General features: G+C 45.4%; 1 protein-coding gene and 1 long non-coding RNA gene across 2 annotated transcripts in view; one reads left to right on the top strand and one right to left on the bottom strand.

Annotated features, from left to right (window-relative positions):
- Positions 1-26,450, top strand: part of Gipc2 (GIPC PDZ domain containing family member 2) — a 72,333-nt gene extending 45,883 nt beyond the window's left edge. Inside the window, exons 4-6 of the mRNA XM_034500396.2 lie at positions 10,097-10,203; positions 17,145-17,226; positions 25,991-26,450. Of these exons, the coding sequence (XP_034356287.1) occupies positions 10,097-10,203; positions 17,145-17,226; positions 25,991-26,139 (338 nt within the window). The 3' untranslated portion in view covers positions 26,140-26,450. The remainder of the gene's footprint in view (positions 1-10,096; positions 10,204-17,144; positions 17,227-25,990) is intronic.
- On the bottom strand, positions 228-4,586 carry LOC143442161 (uncharacterized). Its single transcript, XR_013110177.1, has 3 exons — positions 4,449-4,586; positions 757-905; positions 228-399 (listed from the first exon to the last, which is right to left on the bottom strand). It is a non-coding gene; the product is annotated as an uncharacterized LOC143442161 (long non-coding RNA).
- Positions 26,451-26,800: the final 350 nt, after the last annotated feature.

Here is a 26,800-nt window from a genome sequence, read left to right as displayed (position 1 = left end):
TTCCAGCTTCTAGCTTCTTATTAGCTCAGTGACCACTGGTATTACATAACCCAGATTTCCCTCTTTCTAATCTATAACATCTCTGAATTTTACATGAATTATGCACGTGGAGTACTGGGAATAATACTCAAATCACAGAGATAGAGCCAATGCTGCCAGGCCTAGTGCTGTTATGGCCCACGTTAATCCTCATATGATTCCAAGAAGACTTTTTCAGATGAGTAAACTGAGTCCTGGGGTGGTTTAATTACTCATTGAGTCACATAGGGTGGAGAGGAAGTGTAGACAGAGAAGTCTGGACAGCTCCGAGATGTTAACAGTGAATGTTCCTGCTTCAGAATATCCCACAGCCTCAAAGGCTGTCTCACTGTGGTGTGGATTGTACTGTCCATTCAGGAGCTGAGTATAATAATAAATAGATAAATATAATAACATAAACATATCATAATATAATAATATGTTTATATAATATATACATATAATAATTTATAAATTTATAACTATATAATAACATAAATAATAAATAATATAAATATTATAATACACAATGTTTATATAACATATAAATATAATTTATAAAACATAAATAATAAATATATAATAACAAGAAATAATAAATACATATAAACATAATAAATGTGATTGAATGAGAGTAAGTGGTAAGGCTGGGTGGAAACTTTCCTAAAAAGAATGCCATGAAACAGATGGCCATGCCTGGCTTGTGTATGTCAAGGACCAGAGAAAGTATTGGGTTACCTGAGCAATGGCACAGGGTGTTAGAGCCATGAGAGAGAGCGGTGGTTTTGCAAGAGACTTTCCTCACTCTGGCTTGGCTTGAAAGTAGACACAATGAGTCGACAGGGGTGGGACCATGATCATGGAGAACGACCTCAGTCATCTGGACTCTGGGATGCAAACAAAGTCCCACCCAAACAAAACTAAGACAGATGAGTTTTCTCAGGAAACCCACAGCTGGGGATTGGTGCACATGTGGGCAAGTGCACACGTGTGATATTAGTAGGGGATCAAGGACAGATCCACTTTGACAATTATTTCTGTTTTCTTTTTTTTTTAATTTTTAAATTTTTCTTATTTATATGAGCATACTTCATGAGCCACAGTGTGGTTGCTGGGAATTGAACTCAGAACCTTTGGAAGAGCAGTCAATGCTCTTAAACACTAAGCCACCTCTCCAGTCCTTTATTTCTGTTTTTTCTAAAACACATTTTTAAAAGATGTATGTGTATAGTGTTTTGTGTTTTGTGTGTTTATGCCTGGTGCCTGAGGAGGCCGGAAGAGGGTATTGTGTTTCCAGGAACTGGAGTTGCAGGTGATGAGTGGCCAGACCTGGATGCTAGGAACCAAACCCAAGACCTTGAGAGAGCTTCCAGTTCTTTTAACCACTGAGCCATCTCTCCAGGCCCTGTTTTGGCATTTCTTGTGTATGGAATTGTGGGTTTGCATCTAAAACACATTGTGGAAATCTAATGGGCATCGTGAGAGGAGGATATGGGAGCAGGTGGGACTAGGTGTGAAAGATGCTCTGTGAAAATCACACCCGAACTTGTCCTGGGAGGATGGGAGGAACATATTTGAAGGCAGAAGGGTTTGGGAGGTGGGTGACAGTGAAGAGCACTGGCCTGCAGGGACTGTAACAGGACAGTCTACAAGAGCTACTTAGAGTAATGTCAGGAGACCTTGGAAGCCCCGTGGGGAACACGTGCTTTCTTTAGAGGGAGAGTGAGCCCTTACACACTGGTTTTAAAAGTGACAGGAAATAAAGCTATGGGAATGAAGTCAGAAAGCTTAAGTCAGTGCTGCTCTATCTGACCAGAGGAGACACTATGGATGGTGTTTCTCTGGCAGTTACCAGAGAGGAAATGCTAAGTGCTCAGGACCATGAACTGCAGTGGGAATTCCAAGGAAGAAAGGAGGAACATGTAAGCATAAAAGTATTTTTCATTCTTCTAAACTGTCATCTCCGAGGCTTATTGTCTTAGTCTCCTAACCTAAGCTTAGTCCCAGAAACTTGAGCCTCCGTACATTCTAATCTAGCCTAGAATGTTTTCAGCTTCTGACACTTGCTTCTGAATAAGCTCACCCCTTCCTAGTTCTTTCTGAACTCTGGCTGGCTGGTTCAACTCAACTGTTCTGGCTCAAACTCCTCTCCCAATTGACTTTTTCAGTCTGGTTTTCCTCTTGACCCCTGAATTGCTTGTGTGGCCTCAACTCCAGCAGTCTTTCCTCATCTTCTGGCTCCTTCTCATGCTCTGGCTTATTCTGTCTTTATCTGTGTCTCGATTGTTCTTTCTTCATTTCAGTCTGTCTCTGTAAAACTTTCCCAGTAACACTGTCCCATCCCCCGGCTCTGGGCTGCTCCACTCTCCCTCTCAACTCTACTGCACTGCTCTCTGTGAACTCTACTGTGTCCTGTACTGTACTCTCTTCCTCCGGTGCTGTCTGTCTCTTAAGTAGCTTCCCTTCTCTCTCTCCTTGTGAGAGTTGGGTATATCCTATTCTGCCAGGTCTTTCTCTGATTTGTCACTTTGTCTGCCACTCAATTAGACATCACCTTCAAACAGAGTGCTTCCTTCTACACACTAACTTTCCCTCATTGTCTGGGATTAAAGGTGTGTGTTGAGGGCGTGTTGGCATTCCAGCCAGAGAGATTAAAGGTGTGTGCTATGGGCCAAGTCACACCCTAACTAGAAACAGCTTCAAATGTCTCCTGTAACACGTAAGGAAAGAAGTAGGTAGGAGCTGGCTTGCTGATACCTGGGAAGGAAGCCTATAACACAACCTTACTCTTAAGGGTTCTGTCCCGCAAGGTTGAAAAGAAGAATGGTGTTAAAATTAGAAAGGGGCATTTGGGGTGTGGTAGGGGTTCTGGGAAAAGTTGGAGAGACTTTGGTTTTAGGTTTATATTGCATCTTATCTGTCATTGACAAACGTTATTTTGGTCAAGGTCTTAAAGTGCTTACAAAGACAAAATGGAGGTGTCACTAATGGTTAATGCAGTATAACTCATTCTGGCTTTCTAATATCTAGCTGGACATGGGTTTGACATTTGTCACAATGATTCTAGGGAAGAAGATGAATGAAGGGCCAGGCTGGCCTTAATGAGGTGCAGTAGATGTTTGACATGAATCCTAAGCAAAACTGGTCTAAATATTTTCAGTGGAAAACCCAGCATAGGGTTACCAACATAAGGACTCTTTTTAAGCAAGCTGTAGCCCCCCTTTTTAAAAAAGATTTATTTTATTCACGGTTGCTGTCTTTAGGCACACCAGGAGAGGGCATCAGATCCCATTACAAATGGTTGTGAGCCACCATGTGGTTGCTGAGAATCGAACTCAGTACCTCTAGAAGAGCAGTCAGTGCCATCTCTCCAGCCTGCTATAAATTAAACCCTTACTAAAAACAAAAATTTGCCCGGTATGGTGTTGCAAGCCTTTGAATCACAGCACTCAGGAGGCAGAAGCAGGCAGATCTCTGAATTTGATACTAAACTGGCCCATGTAGTCAGTACAGCCCCCATCCTCACAAAAAGGAAGGAAGGAAGGAAGGAAGGAAGGAAGGAAGGAAGGAAAGAAGGAAGGAAAGAAGGAAGGAAGGAAGGAAGGAAAGAAGGAAGGAAGGAAAGAAGGAAGGAAGGAAAGAAGGAAGGAAGGAACGGGGCTGGGGGCTGGGGGCTGGGGGCTGGGGGCTGGGGGCTGGGGGTTGGGGGTTGGGGGCTGGGGGCTGGGGGCTGGGATGTGGCTCAGTTGTAGAAGTCTGTCTGGAATGCCAAAGGCATGGTATGTGTACAACACTCATAAAGGCATCAGACATAATCGCTAACTCCCCCGTTTAGAGCCTTGGCCTGAGGGAACCCCGCCCTTCATGCCCAGCCCTTTGATCTGCTGCCAAGTATTTCAAGCAGCTCTGGGCCCATGGCAGTTGGGAGGGAAGTTTTAGATGAATCATTCCCAGGCAGGCCAGAGGGTGAAAGAGCAGAGTCACCCAGTTGGGCGGGACTCTGAAACTGCCCTCTCTATGCTTATGGAGTCTTTGACTTTGCAGAACCCATGGGCTAGGTAACTTTCTCCTCTGCTCTGCTCTGTCCTCTCAGGGAGAGAGGCCTGTGCTCCCAGTGTTTGGAGTGATAGCTTTTTGAACTTATGAAGAGAAACCTTTGTACACTTCTATTTTCAGAAAGAGTGTGAATGGCTTTGTTCTGGAGGGAGTGAAGAGCAGGCTCTCCCCTCCCTTCCTCCCTCCCTTCCTTCCTCCCTCCCTTCTTCCTTCCCTCCCTCCCTTCCTCCTTCCCTCCCTTCCCCCCTCCTCTGTCTCTTCATCCTTCTCTCCCTCCCTCCTTCTCTCTCAAGGCAGTTGGGTAGTCACAACAGTCTGCTAATAGGCGTTGGCTGCCAGGCCCAGAGTCCTCCCTGCATTAGCCCTGTGGGTACCTGCTCAGCACTGTAGATGACATTCTGCTTACAGATAAAGATTTCGTTCCTCAGGCTGAAGACGAAAGCTCTGAGGATGCTGGCTCAGGTGTTCAGAGTCTAAAATCCGTGCCTTTAACCATCACCTGTGGGTCACGGTGCAGGTTTGACCAAAGGGCGATTGTCACATAGGGTAAACCATTAGCCATGGCCATTAGAACATGGCTGTGAGCTATGAAGCGTTATGTGTGAGAAACAAGTGTACTGTGGGGGCTGCAAGATCTCAGTGGAAAGTCCCCACAAGATGTCCCCAAGGACCAGGGCAGTTGGGCTTGGTGGCTTGTGTCTGTAATCACAGCACTCAAGAGGCTGAGGCAGGAGGATCATTGGAGTTTGAAGCAGGCCTGTGCTATATGAGTTCCAGCAGGTCACCTTGAGCTGGTGAGTAAGACATCGTCTCAAAAAAAAAAAAAAAAAAAAAGGTTAAAAGGCCAGATCATATATTTTTGATGAGTTGGGGAAATGAATTGAGCCTGTACATTCAGTTGAAATATAATGAGAAATATCTAACAAAAATTACAACAGTTTTGAACTGTAAAAGATTAACTCCTCTTCTTCTGTGTTACTAAAACACTGATTTTTTTCCTCTTTCAAGTGTTTTATAAACATGGCTTCAGCCATCTGAGGTGTAGCCTTTCCCTACCTAGGTCTCTTGTGTGCTCGTAAGACTGATTCTGTCCTGCCTTTCCTCCTGACTTCCGAAACTTAAGCAGAAGTTCTAGGTGGATCCAGGGTCTCATGTGTGCCAGGCTCTGAGCTGTACCCCACTCCCTGGACTCTCTTGACCACTGACTGAGCAATTCTTGGGTAGAGTTCAGTCCCTTTGTGCCTACCATTTGCTGAGATCCTGTTCTTTGCCCCGTCCTCAAGTGTGGCATCGTACTCCAGGCTGAGGCCCTGGTGGCAGGCAGAAATGAGAGAGTGTCACTTCCTCTAGTCCCTGAGGACCTAAGCCAGTTTTATAATGCTCCTCCTGAGAACAGGCTTTCCGATCAGTTTTGCTGTCTACATTGATTTCCCTGGAATCCACATCCTGGCTTCCGGGTAGGACTGGAGACAAGCGCTTTTCTCCCTACCATACAGCTAAGGTTGAGAGTTTGTGGGCTTGCTAAAAATGCCAGCTAGTAGTCACTAAAGCACTTCACGTCTGTTATGAATGCTGTGTTTTAATTCAAAACGTAAAAATGCGTATTATTTTACTATTCTAGACCTAAAAGGCCTTTAAAAGGCCTTTTATTCATCATCATCATTGTTTATTTCCATTCGTCATTGTCGTCATCATTAGTGTGTGCCTGTGGTATACACTTGCCGTGGTTCATTTGTGAAGGTCAGAGTATGAGTTTATGTGGGTCTTGTGGACTCGGGTCACCAGGCTCACACGGCAAGCATCTTTGCCCTTTAGCTGCTAAAAGGCCTTTTCTTTGGGTAGACCCCACAAACCAGAGTGTATGAAATCACCCCTCTCCAGCTTGCTTCATTCCTTCCTTCAGGTCTCAGGTAGTCAGGGTTGGCCTTGAACTCTGATCTTCCCGCCTCTGGCTCCTGAGTGTAACAGCCGCCACACCTAACCGGACATCTTTCTTATATAATCACAATGTTAAGGAACACATGTGAGTTTCTTTCATTAAAGAGAAGAGCCAGGTGTGTGAAATGACCGTGACTGTAATACTTTTTCTAATCTAGAGCCGTGCCGTCCACACGCCTTGGTTTTTTTTTTTTTTTTTTTAAAAAAAAAAAAAAAAAAAAAACTCTTAGGAGTTGCTCCAAAGCACTCAACCTAATTTTTGTGGTAATTTTAGCTCCTCATGTCATCGGCTCGTGTTCCTCAAAATTAAATCACATAATTAGAGTGACAGATATAACAGCTATGAGAAGGTTTGGGAGAAACACAGCTGTCTCTCAGTGACACTCAGTTCACTGCAAAAGCAGCCAGCCTCCCTCAAGCTGGGGTGTTCTATATTCTCAGTGAAGGTGGCAGGCAGGTATCCATGTACCCCTGGTCGGAGAAGAGAATCCTTGTGTGTGAGTGTAGGGATGTTACAGGTTGAGGCTGGTTTCCAGATCTACAGTCTGAACAACGTCCTCTCCTAACTCATCCCCAGAGAAGCCTTGTGTCTACCCATTTCTGTGAACTGATGGATTTAGGGTTTGGCCTGGCTGCCCAGACATGTTGAGGTAGGCTATACTCCAAATTCGGCCAGACTATCAACATTCAGAATCTTTTAAACATTCCTCAAACATTAAACCTGTCTTCTCCTTCCCCAGCCTCACAGTGAGTGAGCAGGATCATCCTGCCTGTTTTCATGTAGGAACAAGTTGACCTGTCCCTGAAACCTCCTCAAATCTTGGAAAAAGCCTGGCTGGGTGATGCCAGTCTGGAGGCTGCCTAAAGCAGAGCTTAACTTCTGCTCTAGTGCCACCAAGTGGTGAGTTTGGAAGTGACACTCTCTGAGAAGAAGATGGCTGCCATTGAAAAGATAATGATAAAAAAAACGGAATCCTACAAGGAGATTTTGGGGTAGTGACAGTACTCTTTGTGATACTCAGTGATGGGTGCGTGGCCCTAAGCAGTTATGACGACATACAGGATACCAAGAGTGAGCCCAAGTGTCAGCACTGACTCTGGGTGATAGAGACAGCCAGTGTGTGTTCCCTGCTCTGGTTGGGGTGGTGCGGATCCTGGGGCGGCAGTCTGGCAAACTGCCCATATACTCTGTATGTTCTGTTCACTTTTTACAGCTCTAAAAGTAATTTATTAGTAATAAACACTTTTCTACTTTACATAATTTCCCTTCTAGACTCTGCTGTTGTGGGGAGGAGTAAGATAGGGTCGAGACTTGTCCTAGCTTCACTTCTGTTGCTGTGATAAAATACCCTGGCAGAAAGTGGAGAACATTGCCGGGCGGTGGTGGTGCACGCCTTTAATCCCAGCACTTGGGAGGCAGAGGCAGGCGGATTTCTGAGTTCGAGGCCAGCCTGGTCTACAGAGTGAGTTCCAGGACAGCCAGGACTACACAGAGAAACCCTGTCTCGAAAAACCAAAAAAAAAAAAAAAAAAAAAAAAAAAAAAAAGTGGAGAACACATTTATTTTAGCTCACAGTTCATGACGACAGTCCATCATAGCAGGGCAGTCATGGCGACAGGAACTGAAGTCATTTCTCATCTACAGTCAATGTGTACATACTTACCACCCAGCTCAGTTTCTCTACACTTATATAATCCAGGACTCAAACTCAGGGATTGATGTGGCACGCTTTCAGGCTGGGTCTTCTTCCATCAGTTAACATGTCTGCAAGGCCAATTTTCTCTACACAGTCTCTCACTGAGATTGTATCAACATGACAAACCACCTCTCACAGACACCCTCTGTAGAGGCCGGCTGGATTCACAGAGGGCTGGTCATGCCTTTCAGAAACTCCACACTGCAGCATCCGGGTCCTCACCTTTGTAAACATGAGGGGCCTACTATTTGTTCAATGACTATGGAGCTGGTTCATTTTCTAGGAGTAGATTGTGTTCAGGAACCTTTAAGCAAACCTTGTTGAAGCAAGTGCCCATATACACTCCATTAGACACATGTATGTAATACCGGAATAAAACATATGTGTGTTAAGTGAGTGGTTTACTGTCTGCTCTATAGGAAATATTGTTTTGAAAACAAAGAATGCTGGGTAGGAGGCAGGGAGACACTGGCGGTACTGGTGTGTGCGCTGAGTGCTGTTTGGAGCAGACTGAAGTGGAGCAATGTGGGCACGTGGGCACTGCTTGTTTACCAGCTCTGTTAGGATGTGACAAGACTTGAGTGTGACGTGTGTGCACTCTTGTGTGTTGCTCACTTGCTGATACCATCGGCTAAGCCTGACTTCCCTGCTTTATGGATGTGACTCTGGGCTGGGAACTCTCCCACTGCTGGCCAGTGCCGATGACAGACTGACCTATTCTTTCTCACTGGACACTGCTTTTGGAACTGTGCTCAGAGCAGCTGAGAATCCTTTCTTCCCCAGGGACATGTAGTAACTGGCAAGGCCAGTGCTGTGAGCTTGCAGGTGCAGCCTCACTGTTCTGGAAAGTTGCTCAGTCATTGACTAACATCCGGACACCATCTCAACACCATTTATGGCTTCTTTCCTTTCAGAGAGGTTGTCTCTTCATCCTGTGGTAAGTTTCAGATGAAAACTTGGATTTTGGAGATTCTGATCTTAAATTTAGGTTAAAATGAGTTTGTGAGATTCTTAATCACATTGACCTAGATACCCAGAAAGAAAACAGAACTTGGTAGAAGATGCAAACCGGTCTAGGGTTCTTATCAGAAACCTATCCACACGCACCTCTGATGTCTGCACAGACCTCTCTGCCTGCTCGAATTCGGCAGCATGTCCTGCAGGTCCTCACTGACTGCAGGCTCAGCTGTCTTCTTGGTGGTAGAGCCCCTCTGCCCTAAGCCACAGCTGCAGAGAGAACGCAGCCAGAGAGACTTGGACACATTTGCAAAGGTTATGGGTTGGTAGCCTGTGCTTATTGAGATTCTGATTTCTTTTTATTTTTATCAGTGTGCTATTTTTAAAGGATTGGGCTTAATGGCTTAAACTGGAAAAAAAAATCAGGAAATTCATACAAGCCTCTTGAGTATCCAGTTACTTTGCCAAACAGTGAATCTGGCTAAGCAGGGCCTGTCTTCCCACAGGGCCTGTGTTACTGGAGAGGTCTAGATGGGGCACACCCCTTCCAGTTACCCGCTCTCCCCTCTCCCTGGGTTGTGTTGCTGCTTAGGATTAATGCTTTGGAAAACCACACTTGGTGCATTGCAAAAGAAAAACCAAGATAAAGCGTAGGCAAAGCCAGCCCCAGGGCAGCAGTGGCCTCTCTTGGATGGTCCCTGGAGACTGTGGGAGTTCCTTCTTTGGAAATGCCCTAGCTTTTCTTCTGGGCCTCACTCTGTCGAGTCTCCTTTGAAGCCATTCTTCCAGCTTCTGGCTGCTATGGGGCTGCTCTGTTGTTTAGTGAAGAGTGAAGAGTTTGGGATCGTGTGACATGCTTTTAGCACTCTCCCTGCCTCAGCCTTTCAAGTGCTGGGATTAGTCATGAGCCACTGCGCCTGGCAAGACAGATGTGGTTTTGAATTCCAGCTGCACTGGCTTTAATTTCCTTATTTGTAAGATGGGGTTGATAACAGCAGGCCTCCAGGTCTGTGTGGTAGGTGGAATTTTGTCTGCAGAGCATCAAGTTCCAGCACTTCATCCCTTCTATCAAGCTTCTCCCCCATCTTTATGAAAGAGACGGAAGTCCCTGTGAGATTTCCTGGCTGCTCTCTGGACCACTCACACCTCTTTGCTCTGAGAATAAAACCGACTCCTACTGTTCCTTTTGTAAGGCTTCCAGCCCCTCCCACCTGATGCTTTCTTCTTGTAGATCCAGCTGCCCACAGACGTGAGGATAATGGAAGCCAGGTGGGCTTGTTGCGTTTTCGGTAACTCTGTAAGAAGACACATCCCTTATCAAATCTGCCGTAATTGGGTATGGCTTTCTATCGGAAGCTACCCGATTCTCACAACTTCTGCTGGGATTTTTTTCTGAGCTCATGCCTTTCCTACTCACGTGTTTTTTACAGAAATAGGACCAAGGACGAAAGCCGGAAAGACATCAACAGAAAAAATTGGTACTGCAAGAGGGACCCTTCGCCTGAGATCGAAAGGCCCCGCGACGGTAGAGGCGCTGGTATGCTAGTTCATTTCATTCCCATTCTGTTCGAGAATGTACAGGTCTGCACATTTATTAAGAGCTGGAGATAAAACTAACAGTCATAACAGGTAAAATGCGCTTGGGCGCAAAACGCATGCTTTGAATTCATTTCCTCCTCCTGCAACGTGAAAACCACCGAGGCAGTAAGAGGAAAATACACCAGGGCTTGGGAAGAGAGGCTGTGGTCAGCCCGAGTCCCCTGCCCCTGCAGATGACTTGTCTAGACTTATCTGTGGACACTTGGATTATCTAAAACTTGAAAGGATTCAACCAGGCAGAGTCAGGGGCAATGCACTTATGGTGACTTATAATGAAAGATTATAGCTGTGACATGCAATCTCCTAAGATAAATATTTCCTAGTCGTCTCTGGCTCTTCATGCTCTACATTCTTCCTGCCAGCAAAACCTTGTGGGTCCAGCCCTGTGATAGACCAGACTCTAAACCCCGCCCCCGCCCCGCCCCCGCCCCGCCCCCGCCCCGCCCCCTCCAGATGCATTGAGACCTCAAGCACCATTGTCCTACCCTAGAGGCTGCTGTCAATTCCTTTTTCCTTCTATGCTGGGCACAGCAGCCAGAATTACCCTTTCAAGATGAAAGCTGGGGCAGGCGTGTGTGTGGGGGTCCCAGGTTGGGGTTTTCTATGTCCCTGAAAATAAAGGTTAAGACTTAGTGACCCCCTATTTCTACTCTAATCTCATCTACCACCACCTTCCCCGACCGCCCCGCCCAGGTAGGCTCCTCCCCCGCCCAGGCATGCTCTTCCCTATCCCCGCCTGCTTTCTGTGTTTCCTTTGCCCAGGACATTAGGGCCACTGTTCCGCTGCTGGTATCTTCCTCATGATTTTGCCTGTATGTTACCTTCTCTATGTTATCTTTTCTGAAAATCTGGTACTAGTTGCAATTCTCTCTGCCTTTCCCACTTTTTAACCTATTTATTTATTTATTTATTTTTACAAATCACCAAATACTGCTGGATTTATATCGTTATTTTGTTTAAATTTCATTCATTTTCAGTTCATAGTCTTGGTCACCTAGAACAGAATCTCAGGTGTCGTAGGAATTCAAGTGTTTTCAGCATTAATGAATTAATTATGGATTTATTTTAGGTTGAGAAAAGCAAGGGTTTTACATATTGATTGTGTCAACGCAAAGTGTCAGAGTGGAAAATGCCAGAAGGCGAAGAGATGATGGAGGGAAAGAGAGGAAGGAAGAGAGCAGCGTGGGGTGTAGCAGGCAGAGTTCTGAGGGGGCAGGGCAGAGGCGGGTCTACCCTCTGCAGCATGGGCAGTGCTGATGAAGCAGAGGTGAAGGCACCTGAGGCTTGCAGCTTCTTAGAGCAGAGCCCAGGCGGGGGTGGGGGGTTGGAGGTTGGGGGTAGGGTGGTGCATCACAGTCTGTATGCTGCCCTCTGAGACCCAGGCACTGGGCCCTTCTAGTCTGTGTGTGAATGCTGCCCTCAGATTTCCAGGTTCGCAGAACCAAGGATGAGTCAGGTGATTAGTTAGGATGCTGTTTACAGAGTGGTCCCCAGAGCGTGTTGGATGACAGGGGTCCAGGGTGAGTGAAGGGCTGGTTTGATAGAGCAGATACTTAAAGAACCAGAGTGAGTCACTCAGGATGGTGACTTAGAGATTCAGTTCATCATGCTGGGGACAGCTTGGTGGCGGGAGCTTGAACAGCGGCTCATGAAGCAGAGAGAGATGAACGCGGGTGCTCTCCCCAATTTCTCCAATTTGCTCTGGGACCCCAGTTCATTAAACAGTGCTGCCCACTGTTGGTCTTCCTATGTCAGTTAACCTGATCACGTGACGTCCCTGACAGCGATTCGCAGAGATGTGCTCCTACAGGGATTCCACATTTCATCAGGTTGGGAGTTAACATTTCATCAGGTTGAGAGCAGAGACAAATGCAGCTGCGAGACGCAGCAGAGCGAAAGCGTTTGAAAGTGAGCTGTGATGAGTTCTGTGTGGAACAGCAGGGCAGGAGCATCTGGCCGAGGCTTTTCCTTTCCATTGTTCACTACACCCACTGCCTGGTGTCCCCTGAATCACGGAAGGAGCCTCCGTGGAAGGCAGGGATCTGTGAGAGAATGTAGTCAGTGGGTGGGAGCTTTCGGTGAGTCCTGGGAGAATGCTCTTGGCATTCTGTTGGACGCTGTGAGGAAAAATGAACGGCCTTGCTGTAGTGTGCTGTAGTGTCCCGTGGGATGAACTTCATCTTCCAATAGTTAACGCAATTAATGGGTATCTGCTATGCACCCTGTTCTACAGGGTGCTTGTAGGCCTCAGTGAAAGGAGGGTAGCCTGTGATCTATCTGGGGAGCTAAGGAAAAGTCATTCAAATAGAAGGATTAAAAATCTACAGATTTGCATAGTCTGTTTAATTAAATAGGTCAATCAAAACGAGCTCATAATGAAAAGAAGCTAGTTTGATGCTGATGTTAAATTGGTACAAATAGCCTGCAATCAAGTTTCTGAAGGGTTTAGAGAACTTACAGGATTTGAAACTGCCCCGGCCCGCAGGGATTCGACGAGACCCTAGGGAAGTGGGCAAAAGAATGAAGGGACAAGAGACACAAAGAATGAGAGCAAGTCTGGAGTTCTGATCAAGCTCTGAAACTTTAATTTCGGGGGCAGGTTATAATGACACAGCAAACCGAGAAGTTTGGGCGAGGGTCATTGCTCAGGGCTATCCCACTACTGAATCCTTACTGCTCCAGATCATCTCACTGTCATATGCTTATTGCCTTAGACCATCCCACTGTCTTAAATGGCTCCAAGGAAATGCCAGACGTTCTTTAAGTTCCTGGGACCTGAGACTAGGTTTCCCAGAACAGCAGGTAATTTCTTGGGTTTGGCTCCTGGCATGAAACTATCTCCCTTCTGACCTGGCACAAGTGCAGGAAGCTGGCCGCGATGATGCTCTACTCCCAGGCCTCCTTGTTTATTCATTGCGTTTGCTGAGCCTGGCAGTCTGGGCACCAAGAATGAATAGTGGCCCTTTTCCTCCCTTAAAGAGAGACAGAAAGGCATTAACAGAAGCCATTAGGAACCAGGGGGCAGGGCTGAAGAACAGTTCAGGACATACAGTGTCACAACAAAGAGGCTGTCAGGGACAAGGGAAGACAAGAAAGCAGCAAGCAGTTCCCTCCAGAAGTGGCAGAGTCAGCGGGAGCTGGAGATGCATTATGAAACAACCATGGGGTTTGGGAGAGTGCATGCTGCCTGAGAGACTGGAGAGCTGCTGCAGCAGCAAGTGCCTGTGGGTGGTGAGGAGGCTGGAGGAAGAGAAGAAGCGAGGGCATGAAAGGTTCTGTAGTAATTGTGGGGGCAGCAACACTGTCAATTGTGTATTTTAGAATTCCTTGGCTCTTGGGGATGCCCTGTTGAGCAGGATGGATTTGAGAGAGAATGGCAGGAAAGGAAATTAGAAAACCTCTGCTTGAGGGAAAGATGGGACCCAAGTGGACAGAATGAGGCTGGAAAGAGCCAGGGGACCGAGAGCTGTTTCAGAAGGCAGTGGCCAGATACTGGTGGCATACGTATCTGAGGAGCACTGCTGCTTCTCACCACTGCTTACACTGGGGCCAGGGAGAAACAAAGGTTAATATCAGAGTTAGCTGATGTCTTAGTCATTGCTAAGATGTTCTATTGCTGTGAAGAGACACTATGGCCAGGGCATGGTGTCTTTATAGAAGAGTTTATTGTAGCCGCCCGCGGCCACAAGTCAACTGGGTTCACCTGAAAGGGGGGCTGGGAATGAAAGGGGAAGGAGGGCGAGAAGAGATGAGGCCAAGACAAAGTTCTCTGATCAAGGCCCCAAGCTTTAATGTTCAGCTCTCAATTTAAAGGGGAAGACCCAACCCACAACCCCTCCTGGTTTCAGATGGGTGGGATAATTCCAGGTCATGGCCGGAGATGTCTCAAGGCAAGCCCAGGGGCAGTTCTGCTGTGTTCCGGGCAGCCAAGGTGGGTAACTCCACCTAGATCCCATCACTTGACCTTGCTGTGGCAACCAAGGTCTCTCAGTCCTGCTCATGGGGGGGAGAGTACAGTTTATTGAGCTTACAGTTTCAGAGTCCATGGCCATCACAGGGGGGAGCATGGCGGCAGGCACACATGCATGGCACTGTAGAAGTAGCTGAGAGATTACACCTGATAGAGAATCAGGAGGCAGGGGAGGGGGTTGCACACACACTAACTGGAGATGGCGTGTGCCTGTGCCCCCAGAGACACACCTCTAATCCTTCACAAACAGTCCCACCCAGTGCAGAGCAAGCATTCAAATGTGTGTGCCTACGGAGATCATTCTCAGTCAAACCACCAGCCACACTTGGTGTGGCCACAGCCTCACAGACAATTAAAAATCATTTCACTGAAGCTGGAGCAATCTGTACTGCCATTTGCTTTTCTTAAGTTTTAGTTCCTATAAATGAAGCTTTGAGGAGGCTGCAGTGTAGCTCAGTGGTGGGGTGCTTATCTAGTGTACAGCCTTGGCTTTAATCCCCACAAGGAAGTACACTCAGGTTAATACTTTCCCACACATGTGCTCACACATATATTTTATATACCCTCATCTACATACACAAACACGTGCACACACTTGCACTCACACATGCACATAGAAACATACACACACATATACTCAACTGCATAGTATTCACACTGACATACATACTCACACACCAACTTGTATACTCTATACACATACTCTCACACATTCACATACAACATATATGCACACTACTCACACATTCCACACAGCTATCCATACACAAATATACTCACAGACAATTACACTCAAATACACATTCACACAATGTCACTATACACTCATAATACTTATATACATACACACCCATACATAGGGACACACTCCATATACTTGACACACATAAACACTCCAAACATATGTATACACACAGAAATACTGATGTATACTCAATTGCAGACATACTCATACTTTACATAAACTCTTACACATTTACCTACATGTATACACCACACACACACACATACACACATACACACTTGCATATGCTAATGCTCATACATTCACACAATGACACCGACACATACAGACTGACAAACATATACCCCCTAGTATACATGTACACAGTGCATACTCCATACCCCCACATACATATTCATATACATACACAGATAGTTTGAGCACACACTCTCACACACATACAAAATGCACACACACATTCTCATATACATGTACACATCCATAAAACACACAGATGCATGCACTCATACACACATTCACATACACTTACTTTATAAACATTCTACATACTCACACACACACAAAAATTCACACATTCACAGACTCATACACATGCATACACTCACATTTCTCTCTGAATGCACACATTGCATACATAACATCTCACAATTCACAGCCAAATATTACACACATGCACAGAAAAGCTCCCTCATTCACATACACACACTTATACAAATACATAGACCCACACGCCTCACACATGCACACAGCCACACATAATGCACTGGCACTTCCTCATGCACACACTCACACATACTGATGATCCCTGTGGGGGAAGTGGAGCCTGGAGGCTTCATTGTGCTTGCTGGCTGAATCAGGAAGCTCCAGGTTCAGAGACAGATCCTGACCCAAAAACTATAAGGGAAAGCAATTGAGGAGAGCAATGTATGTCAGCCTCTCACCTCCACATAGACATGCCACACATGTACATATACATGAAACACACATAGACACACTGACACACTGATACACACACTGATGCACACAGACACAGATACACATACAGGCATACAGATACACACTGACACATGGACACACACATAGACATACAGATACCGACACACAGAGACATACAGATACAAGACACGCACACAGACACAATGACACACTGACACACAGACACACATACACTGACACACTGACACAAATACAGACACACAGACAGATATACTGACACACTGACACATGGATACACACAGACATACAGGTACACAGACACACTGACACACACAGACACACAGACACACAGACATACACATAGACACACTGACACGCACACAGACATACAGGTACACAGACACACACCTAGGCACATAGACACACTGAGACACATACACAGTGACACCAATAGACATACAGATACACACACACACAGACACACTGACACACTGACATAGACATATAGATACACAGACAGATATACTGACACACACACAGACACACTGATACACTGACATAGACATACAGATACACAGCCATACAGCCACACACAGATACACCAACACAGGCACAGACACACAGACACATGGGTGGGGGGAGAAGGGGGAGGGAGGGAGAGAGAGAGATACTGAGAATTCCCAATCTTTTATTGGCACAGGCCTCCTAAATTGGAGGCACCTGACTGTATTCTCCAGGCCCATGGACTTTTTGGACTTTTTACAGTAACCACAACATGCTCTTCTACCAGACTTTACACATTCTCACCGGCTTTCCATATATGTTGCCTTCTACTCGAGGTGTCTCTCTCCCGTGTGTCTGGCACCTCTCCACCCTCAGAAACACAGTAATTAAATCACATTCTTCTGAAGACCTCCAGCTCGTGTACCTAGGATGCCCTTTAAAACGGTTGTCTAATCACTTATGGTACAGCGTTGTCCTATCGAGTTCAGTCCTTAGGAATGGCATCCTTTTCTTTCTTTTTCTTTTAAAAGAAATCCATACTATTTAATGCTGACACTAGCTAAGTATTTACTGTATTGGTTTATATTTAGCTGTAAGGTTATGCTATATTCCAGATATGTCGACTGAAATTAGCTAATGGACCAGCTATTTCCTGCTGTGTGTGCTCGGACCATCCTGGGATTTTATTATGTCACTGCGATATCTCGTCTTTCTCTTTTCACAGCCCTCGGAAGCCAAAGCAAAGGCAATTGAAAAGGTGGATGACCTCCTTGAACTGTATATGGGAATTCGAGATATCGACTTAGGTAAGACTGTTAGCGACAACTGCCGTTTACAAATGATACTGTTATACTTTCAAGATAAAAAGGATTTGTGGAGTACAAAAGAACATAAAAAAAACAGTAAAGAGTAACGATTTACTCTGTTCCTTGCTGTGAAGTACTGGTGTTAAGTCAACTTTTAAAATTTTATCTAGACTGGGTGTGGTGGCACGTGCCTTTAATCCCAGTGCTTGAGAGGCAGAGAGGGTGGATCTCTGTGAGCTCAAGGCCAGCCTGTTCTATCTACACTATGTGTTCTAGGACAGCCAGAGCTACATAATAGACAGACCCTTTCTCAAAAACAAACAAAAATTTAGTAAATTTTGAATCTAGACACCGTGAATAATAATAATAATATCATCTTTACCATGTTCTGTGCATTAAAATATATATGAAAATATATAGATAAATGATACATATGAAAAGTCTTATTTGATGTGCCACCTTTACGTTGATTATTGGTTACGTTACATACTGTTATATTAAAGTTGTACATCATTTAATAAGATTTCTGAAATAGGGAGAAAAAGACTCAGAATTCATGAATAAGTTGGTTTGGCACTGGGATTTCTGGGTGTTTCCTAGGTAAATTTTTATGTTACTATTAATGTGGCAAGGTCTTGATTTGTCAACTAAAATTTGTGTTTGCTACCCTGCCAGTAGCAAATATTGCAAAACAAAACTAAATAAAAAAAAATCTCAATTCCAACTTTATTTAACGTGGGAAAAAAAGTAAGAGAAATTTATGGTTTTTCTAACTAAAACTCCAGAGGTGGATCTTGTCTTCAAAAATGGCGGGCTCTGGGTTAAGGTCACAGAGCCGGCTCAGAAGTTAAGGTCACTTTCACTGCTCGAGTAGATGATCTGGGTTCAGCTCCCAGCACTCATAGGGCAACTCACAACCATCTGTAGCTTCAGTTTCAGGGGCTCTGACGCCCTCTTCTGGCCTCCATGGGCACTGCACACACACAGTGCACCTACATATGTAGAGAAAATACATAGAACACATAGAACACTAGATGGGTGACTCCGGAGACAGTATGGATGATATGGTGCATGAGCAGCTGCCTCTGTGTGATGAGAAGAGTTGGGGTAACAAAGAACAAATTCTGTTCTGAGGAGCCAGAGGATGGGAAAAGCCATCAAGGCAGAGATGGGAGAGCTGAACAGAATGGGGACACAGGAAGGGGACTCAGCACGAAGAAGCCAAGAGATTGAAGTTCGGGCTGTGTGGTCCCTGCTAGTGGGGTGGGGAGAGCAGAAGCCTCACATCAGAGGAAATGCCTCCAGCCTCCAGCTCTTGCAAACCCAGATACAACTAGGGTTTTGAGGAGACAGTGATTCCTCAGGCATGATATGTCAACACGTGAACAGGAGGTGCACTGTGTCGCTCCCCATGTCTCACAGGACTGTGGCTGGGTGTCCTTGATCTAAGAGGTGGCTGCTCAAAATTGAGCCCCTGCCTGTTATCTGTCTGTACCCTGTGGTTTCTACTACCCTGCTTTAAGCTCTGAGTGGGCGGACTGTGCTACCAGCCCCTGCCCAGGAGCCACCCTGGATCCTTGGATGAAACACACACACACACACACACACACACACACACACACACACACAAAACAAACATTAACTTATTGGTAATATGCTTTTAGCTCAATGGCCAGGCTCTTCTAAGCCTCTCTCGGCTAGCCTGCTCTTCTATTCGCTCCCAGTTCTAAACCTAAACCTCAGTTACCTTTAGTCCGAGCTCAGTACCCTAAATCTGCCCTCAGTTTAGTTGTGTTTCTAATCTTCCACCTGCGACCCAAGGCCTAGTTAGAAAAGCAACCAATGGCCGCTCTACCTGAGATCTCACATGGATGGTGGCTCTTTCTCCCTCTGTAGCATGGTGAATCTCTTTCTCTTCCTGCGTCTGCTAGCCTGCCTAGGGTGAAACTGGAAGTTCCGCCTCTTCTGCCCAGCCACTGGCCAATAGTATCTTTACTGATTGGTCAAGAACCAATTGGGGAACAGGACCTTCAACATTCATTCCTCCCCCCCCCCCCCAGCCCCCCAACACACACCTGTCATGGGGACAGGCACCAGTTAGGGCCATAGACTGATTTTGCAGTTGCAATGGGTGGATGGGCTTGCTACCCTTTCCTTCAGACTGGAGTGCTCTATCCATCTCAGCAGGTACCTGTTCTTAGTTCCAATGGGCTGGCTGCAGCAGGATGTGGCCTGATTTCTCCAGGCTGCTGCATCTGTTCATGAGCTTAGTTAGACTCATGCTCTAACTCCCAGGGAACTCAAAGTCAACCTCCTATACCTCACGCATGACATATAGCCAGGAGAGGTAGTCGGACACAGAGACTGGGAGGGTGGCGTGGACTCACCCTCAGTGTCTGGGCACCGGCCTCATTATCCTAGAGTTAATTTGCAGTTTCATAGTTCTGAACCGATGCCAGAAGGTTGATCAATCCTGAGCCACCCGTGGCTGCCACAGGGACCAAGAAACCTGTGATTGCACTGAGGCACTTGGCACCTGCTGCCTTCCCTCCCCCTCAGGGCATTTAAGGCTTAGAGGGTTTTAAAGGTTCAGAGTCAGGGTGGCCGGCACAATTGTGCTTACTTCTCTCACTCCTGACCCACTGAGAGACACTCCCTCAGTTAGAACATTAGTCACTCCATGGTGTAAGAACCCCGCCTGCCCCCACAGAATACAAAGTTACATGTAGTTAGCAGAAGCCCTTCCTGTTCCAAGAAGCCACAGAAGAGAAGGCAGCTAGGGGGACGGCTGACATGTGACCCACATTGGCACAGCAGTGTCATCAACTGTAAGAAAGACAAGAGTCTACACCTCCAGCTGCCCCTGGCCCCACAGACACCTAACCTTCCCCGGGCTTAAAGGACCCAAGAGAAGCCAGTGTAGCACGCCACCTGTTTTGGTAGCCCTTGTTTTCAGTTTTTTTTTTTTTTTATTATTATTATTATGCTTTCTGTTTATTGTTACTTTATCTTATTTCCAAAGCTCTTATGTTTATGTTATTTCTATGATTTTGTTTATGTGTTTTTGATGATTGGGTGACCTCCTTTTGACTTTCGCTTTCTTTCAGCTTTTTCCGTAATACTCTTATTTATTCTTTGTTTTCGTAACCTCAGACCTCTTCTGGCCCCCCCCTCCTCCCCCGTTTATTTTCTCATTCCTGTCTCTGTACTAACCTTAAATGATGTTAACCTCACATCACAGTCTGCTCTGTCCCTGTCAGTTTATGGTGGGTGGTGAGGTATTATGAGGTTTTAATCTAAGTATACCGTTGCATCTAGTTGGGTTCCGGGTTGTTGATGTTTCAGTAATTTGTTTTCTCCTCTCTGAGAGGTGCTGGCAACTGAACCTTAAGAGCAGGCTGCTCACTAAGCCAGATAAAAGGGATGTGGTATACAACCAACAGATGCACACCTCACAAGACAGACACACAAGAAACACAAAAAGTGAGGTGACGTGTCTCATAAGTCAAGGGACCATAACTCCAACAATTGAATTCAAAGACACTAACTAAACTGGGTAAAAGGTCAGATAAAGGATTTAAGAGTGTACTTATAAGATGATCAGGGTCAACACACAAGAAACATAAACGCAGATAACTGAAGTAAGAAAATCAATCTTGAGTGTGGAAAAGAAAGCCAGTCAAATTAAGAGAAATTCACCAAGAAAATGAAAGATTTGAAAAAAGAAAGAAACAAAGAAAGAAGGAAGGAAGGAAGAACGAACTGCGTCAGGTCCTGTGGTGCGTGCCTTTCCTGGGCGGCGGAGGAGGGGAAGATTTATTTGGCTTACTCTTAAATATCACTGCTCATTATCAAAGGAAGCCATGACAGGAACTCAAACAAGGCAGGAAGCAGGAGTCAAGAGCTGTTGCAGAGGCCATGGAGGGGTGCTGATTACTGCTTGTTCTCCGTGGCTTGCCCAACCTGCTTTCTTACAGAACCAGCCCAGGGATGGCACCACCCACAATGAGCTGGGCCCTCTCCCATCAATCAGTAGTTAAGAAAATGTCTTCCAGCTGGATCTCATGGAGGCATTTTCTCAACTAAGGTTCTTTCCTTTCAGGTAAATGTAGCTTGTGTGAAGTTGACATAAAACCAGCCAGTACAGCACAATTTAGTTATTCTGTAGTGTAAACATAAACACATAGAAACATCATATTGTACTGCTTAAAAAATGGTGCATGCTTTTAATGCCAGCACTCAGGAGGCAGAGGCAGGTGGATCTCTGTGAGTCCCAGGACAGCCAGGGCTACATAGTGAGACCTTGTCTCAAAACTCAGCCAACCAAACAAAAGGAAATGTTGGAAATGAAAAATTCAGTGAATCAAAACCAAACCAAACCAAAGCAAACCAACCCAAAAACAAACCTGAATCAAACCACAGTGGACAGAATCACCAGTAAACTAAATCAAGCAAAAGAAAGAATATCACGATCAGAAGACAAAGTCAATGCATCTCACACCAGGGAAGAAGAAAGCTGAACAATAGAGCCCACACACTTTCAAGATCAGCAAACCCCAACATCTAAGGGGCAGACAAATGAGCCGAGATAAAAACTAGAGGCACAGAAAATCTAGTCAGTGTCCAAGGAAATTACCCAAATCTAGGGAAAGAAATGAATAACCAGACTCAGTAGAACCCCAGATTGGTATGATCAGAGGAGAAAAAGCGAGTTAAAACAAGCCTGTGCACAGTCAGGGTCACCTCATCTCCACAATTCTACTTTCGGGGAAATTCTGGGATTGGGATAAATGACTCAGGCATGTGACAACAATGCAGAAGATACCGGGATTTGTGACAACCACAGCTCTCAGTGTGGGACCTCAGGGCTGCCTTCAACTTTAGGAAAGTTCATAGTTATACAAATCAGAAATAGTTATTTCTATTGAAATACAAATGTGGGGGCTGGAGAGACAGTTCATCCAGAGGATGTGATTGTTTCCTAGTACCCATGGTGAGTGACTCACAGTCTCTGTAACTGCAGCTCCCGAGGCCTGATACTCTCTCTTCTGGCCTCCATGGGCACCACACTCCCCCCAGCACACGTACTTAACATGCAGAGATACAATAAATCCGATGCTTACGGTAGCCTGAAGAGACCATGGTAGCTCCTGGAACATGTGGTTGGGGGTTGTCACGTGAGCGCTGGGAATTGAACCTGAGAGCTCTTATCCACTGAGCCAACTTTTCAGCTGCCCCCAATAAAACAAGTACTTTACCTGTGTGTGTGAGTGTTTTGCCTGTATGTATACATGTGCACCGCGTGCATGCCTGGTATCTTCAGGGGTCAGAAGAGGGAGTCGGATCCCCTGGAACTGGAGTATGGATGATTGTGAGCAGCCGTGTGAAAGGCAGGAGCTGACCTGCGTCCTCTGCAAGAGCGAGTGTTCTCAATGGATGAGTCATCTCTCCAACCCTGCAAATTAAATCCTAGAAGATGTAAATGTAGTAAAGCAGAGTGTTGGCTAATAGTTCAAACGATTATAATGAATTTAAGACACAAGTCTATAAAGATGAATTTTCTGGGTGAATGAGATACTCTATCAGGTAAAAGTGTTGCTCGTTGAGCACCATGCACTTGAGGACACGCACACAGACACACAGACACACAGACACACACACACACACACAGACACACAGGCACACACACATAGTCGTGCACACACACACACACACACACACACACGCACACAATGGAGAAATAGATGTAATTTGGAAAAGAACCTTAAAAATAAATTTTCTCTTGCTCTCAGGAATTTACACCATTAAATATTCTAAAAAAATTCATTGAAATCATCCGGTGGTCCCTTGTCAGTTTAATTAAATGTCTGTAGCAAATTTCTTTGATTGACACAGAGTCACTGTCACCATATATGATTGGACATGTGATCAGTCACTCGGGGAGTCAAAGTGTAAGTAATTCTTTGAAGAATGTCAACTGTTGTTAAATTAGGAATTTCTGTTGTTCAGATACAATTAGCATGAAATATACTTCAGAACTGTGAGACTAATGCAGCAGACAGAGGAGCCCAGTACTTCCCTGCATTCCCAGCAATTCTTCCATTTCAGAAACTCCCTGCCTCCCTCCCTTCCTCACCCTCCCTTTGGTTTTTCTACGCAGGGCTTCTCTGTGTAGCACTGGCTGTCCTGGAATTTGCTCTGTAGACTAGGCTAGCCTAAAACTCAGAGATCAACATGCTTCTATCTCCAATGCGCTGGGATCAAAGGCATAGCCACCATGCCCAGCCTCACAAGTCTTTGTAGAATGAATGTTCTTTAGTGGTTGTACAGTTAAGCTGTGAAGTGGACTGTGAGTTTCAACCAGCCAAGCTAACACGGAACATCTTGAGATGTGACCCGTAGAGAAAAAGATTCTGGCAGATGTTAAATCCCCTGGACTGATCTAACTCAAGGACGCATTGTCATAAGTCCCTTCTGGAAGTTTTATGGCAACTGCCAGTGGACCTACAGTGTTTTCTGGTACCAATTTAGGATTTTGGAACTATTTCTGTCAGTTTCAGAATTTAAAATTTTATCCTATTAAAAAGGTAGAAATATGTGGGAAGGCAATTCAAATGGTAGTTCCTAAGTTATTTTTTTCCTCAGTTCTTTCTATGGCTGGTTAGAAAGATACCTACTGATGGTGTTTCACCGTGAGGAACGCACTCCCTGCTCCGGGTCCTTTCATTGGTCAGTGAAACAACGCACACTGTGAAGAACTCCTTCTAAGTTGAGATCAGTGGGTCTGGAGTTGATTTTTATTAAAAAGCATTGTAGGGGCTGGAGAGGTGGCTCAGCGGTTCAGAGCGCTGGCTGCTCTGTCAGAGGACCTGGCCTACACGGTACCATCTGTAACATCTAGGGGATATACCGCCCTCTTCTGGCCGCCACAGGCACTACATAGACTGCATATCCATGGTGCACAGACATACATGCAGGCAAAAACACCCGCTCACATAAAAAACGTTAGATAAATAAAACAATTTTAAAAACATGGAGGGTTGAGGGTGAAGCTTATAGGTAGAGCATCTACACATGCATACATATGCATACATATACATACATATACATACATATACATACATATACATACATATATTCATATATATACACATATAAAGAGTACAAGAAATAGTTGTGGTTTTTTTTTTTGTTGTTGTTGTTGTTTTTTTTTTTTTTTTGGTTTATCAAGAGAGGGTTTCTCTGTGTAGCCCTGGCTGTCCTGGAACTCACTCTGTAGACCAAGCTGGCCTCAAACTCAGAAATCCGCCTGCCTCTGCCTCCCAAGTGCTGGGATTGAAAGTGTGTACCACCACTGCCTGGCAATAGGTTAATTTTTATACCTAATACCTGTTTAAATACTTACAAACTTAATGGAAACTGTATATTGGTGAAAATTTTGTGGTGGTAGGAACGTAAAAAGATTCTCAAAGCGCCCACAAGAGGTCATCACTTAGCTGTAATATGTATGATATTAAAAATTGGTTGTTGGTGCTTCTAATGGGCAGAACAAACAAGCATGGCAGACTCCACGGGCGTCTAGCTCCTGGGGAAAGTGTTTTGGAGGTATGTACTGATGGATGCTGTTTTCGAGACAGAGAACACAGAGTTTAAATAACTTCCTATGGGAGGCAGATCGCAGATACCATCCTAATTTTCGACCCTAAGCTAGAAGTTGCTTAAGAAAAATGTTATGGAACTCAGAGAGCTGTGTGTCAGGCTGTACGCTGTTCCTCTGGTGAGGAAAGCGTCTGCTCCGTCTGGCGGGGACTGGGGGAGGGACAGAGACTGTCAATCACTGAGGGAGATGAGCTGTGTACACGCACTGACTTTCCTGGTGAGGTTAGCTGTGGGTTTCTCACAGCGTGTCCTCAACCCATCTGGATGCAGAGAGGGCTCCATAGAGAGCTTCTCTCAGAGGCACACGTTTTATTCACAGAACCTGTGTGAAAATATTAGATGTGGCGGTGTGTGCTTTAAAACAGTGTTGGGGTAGTAGAGACAGGAGGATTCCTGGAACTGGCTAGACAGCAGTGTAGTCTAACTCGAGAGCTCTAGGATGATGAGAGGCCCACTCTCAAAAAGAGATGGGTGATGTTTCGGGGAACGACTTCTGTATTAGTTAGGGTTTTACTGCTGTGAACAGACACTGTGACCAAGGCAACTCTTATTAAGGACAACATTTAGTTGAGGCTGGCTTACAGGTTCAGAGGGTCAGTCTAGTATCATCAAGGCAGGAACATGGCAGCATCCAGGCAGGCATGGTACAGGAGGGTTGAGAGTTCTACATCTTCATTTGAAGGTTGCTATCAGAATATTTGCTTCCAGGCAGCTAGGACTAGGGTATTAAACCTGACACCCAAAAGGCCACACCTACTCCAACAAGGCCCCACCTACTCCAACAATGCCACAGCTCCTAGTAGTGTTACTCCCTGGGCTAAGCATATACAATACAGCCCCCACCAGACATAGAAAACAAAACATAAAACCCAAACAACCCAAAATGATGCTAGAGTCTCCCAAAAGTGACAAGCTCTCAGGTTGGGGACAAGGCAGCGGTGACAGCTGCACACCTGGTACGGTGGACAGATACTGAAATCTATCTCTGCGCCCCTGGTGATAGTGTGTGTGTCACTTTGGGGTAAGTCATGGTCCTGGGTAACATTTTCTCAGTCCTCTGATGCTAATTCATGACTCATTAATTCTTAAATATTCCCATTGACAGCTACGACCATGTTTGAAGCTGGAAAAGACAAGAGCAACCCGGATGAGTTTGCTGTCGCGCTTGACGAGACTCTGGGAGACTTTGCCTTTCCTGATGAGTTCATGTTTGACGTGTGGGGGGCCATCAGTGATGTGAAACGAGGAAGATGATGGTGTGGCCACTCTTCCTGCAGAGATGACCGCAGTTCTTTGGCTGGCAGCCTTCTCAGGAGTCTTAGATGCTATTATGAACTCTACTTTAGCGTCATACGTTATGAGATATGGTCTTTGGAATGTGATTTTGATTTGCGGATAATGTTTAATATTATTTCTTGTGTTGTATGGTTTAGGTAAATTACAGCGTGATCCATTTTAGTATTTGTTCAAAAGCTTTTAGATTTTCAAGGAGTCTCTCCACACGGGGGATTTTGGTCCCTGTTTGTACCCGTGGCTCTTTCCACATAAAATGCTTGCTCACAACAGCTTTCTGAGTAGTTTTCTTCAATGCCGGGTATATTTATGACCATGTTTGAAGTTGTGTATTTATTGTTACATATATGTGCTTATCTGTTTGTATGCCCTGTGCATGAAGTGCTTAAGGAGGCCAGAAGAGGGCATCTATCACCGTCTGTGACTCTTCAACTGGAGTGACAGGCAGTTGTGAGCTGCCACGTGGGTGCTAGGAAGTGAACCTGGGTCATCTTCAAGAGCAGCAAGTGTTCTCAAGTGCTGAACTGTCTCTAGAGAGCCCTTTCTTCAAAATCTTAATATATACTGGGAATTATGATCAGAGTCTGATTTACCTCATGGTGCCTGCCTTCTGTTATAGTAA

The sequence above is a fragment of the Arvicanthis niloticus genome, chromosome 4 (assembly GCF_011762505.2).
Source record: "Arvicanthis niloticus isolate mArvNil1 chromosome 4, mArvNil1.pat.X, whole genome shotgun sequence".
NCBI classification, from domain to species: domain Eukaryota; kingdom Metazoa; phylum Chordata; class Mammalia; order Rodentia; family Muridae; genus Arvicanthis; species Arvicanthis niloticus.
Note: the sequence above shows the minus strand (reverse complement) of the source record. Positions and strands in the feature narration are given on the sequence as shown.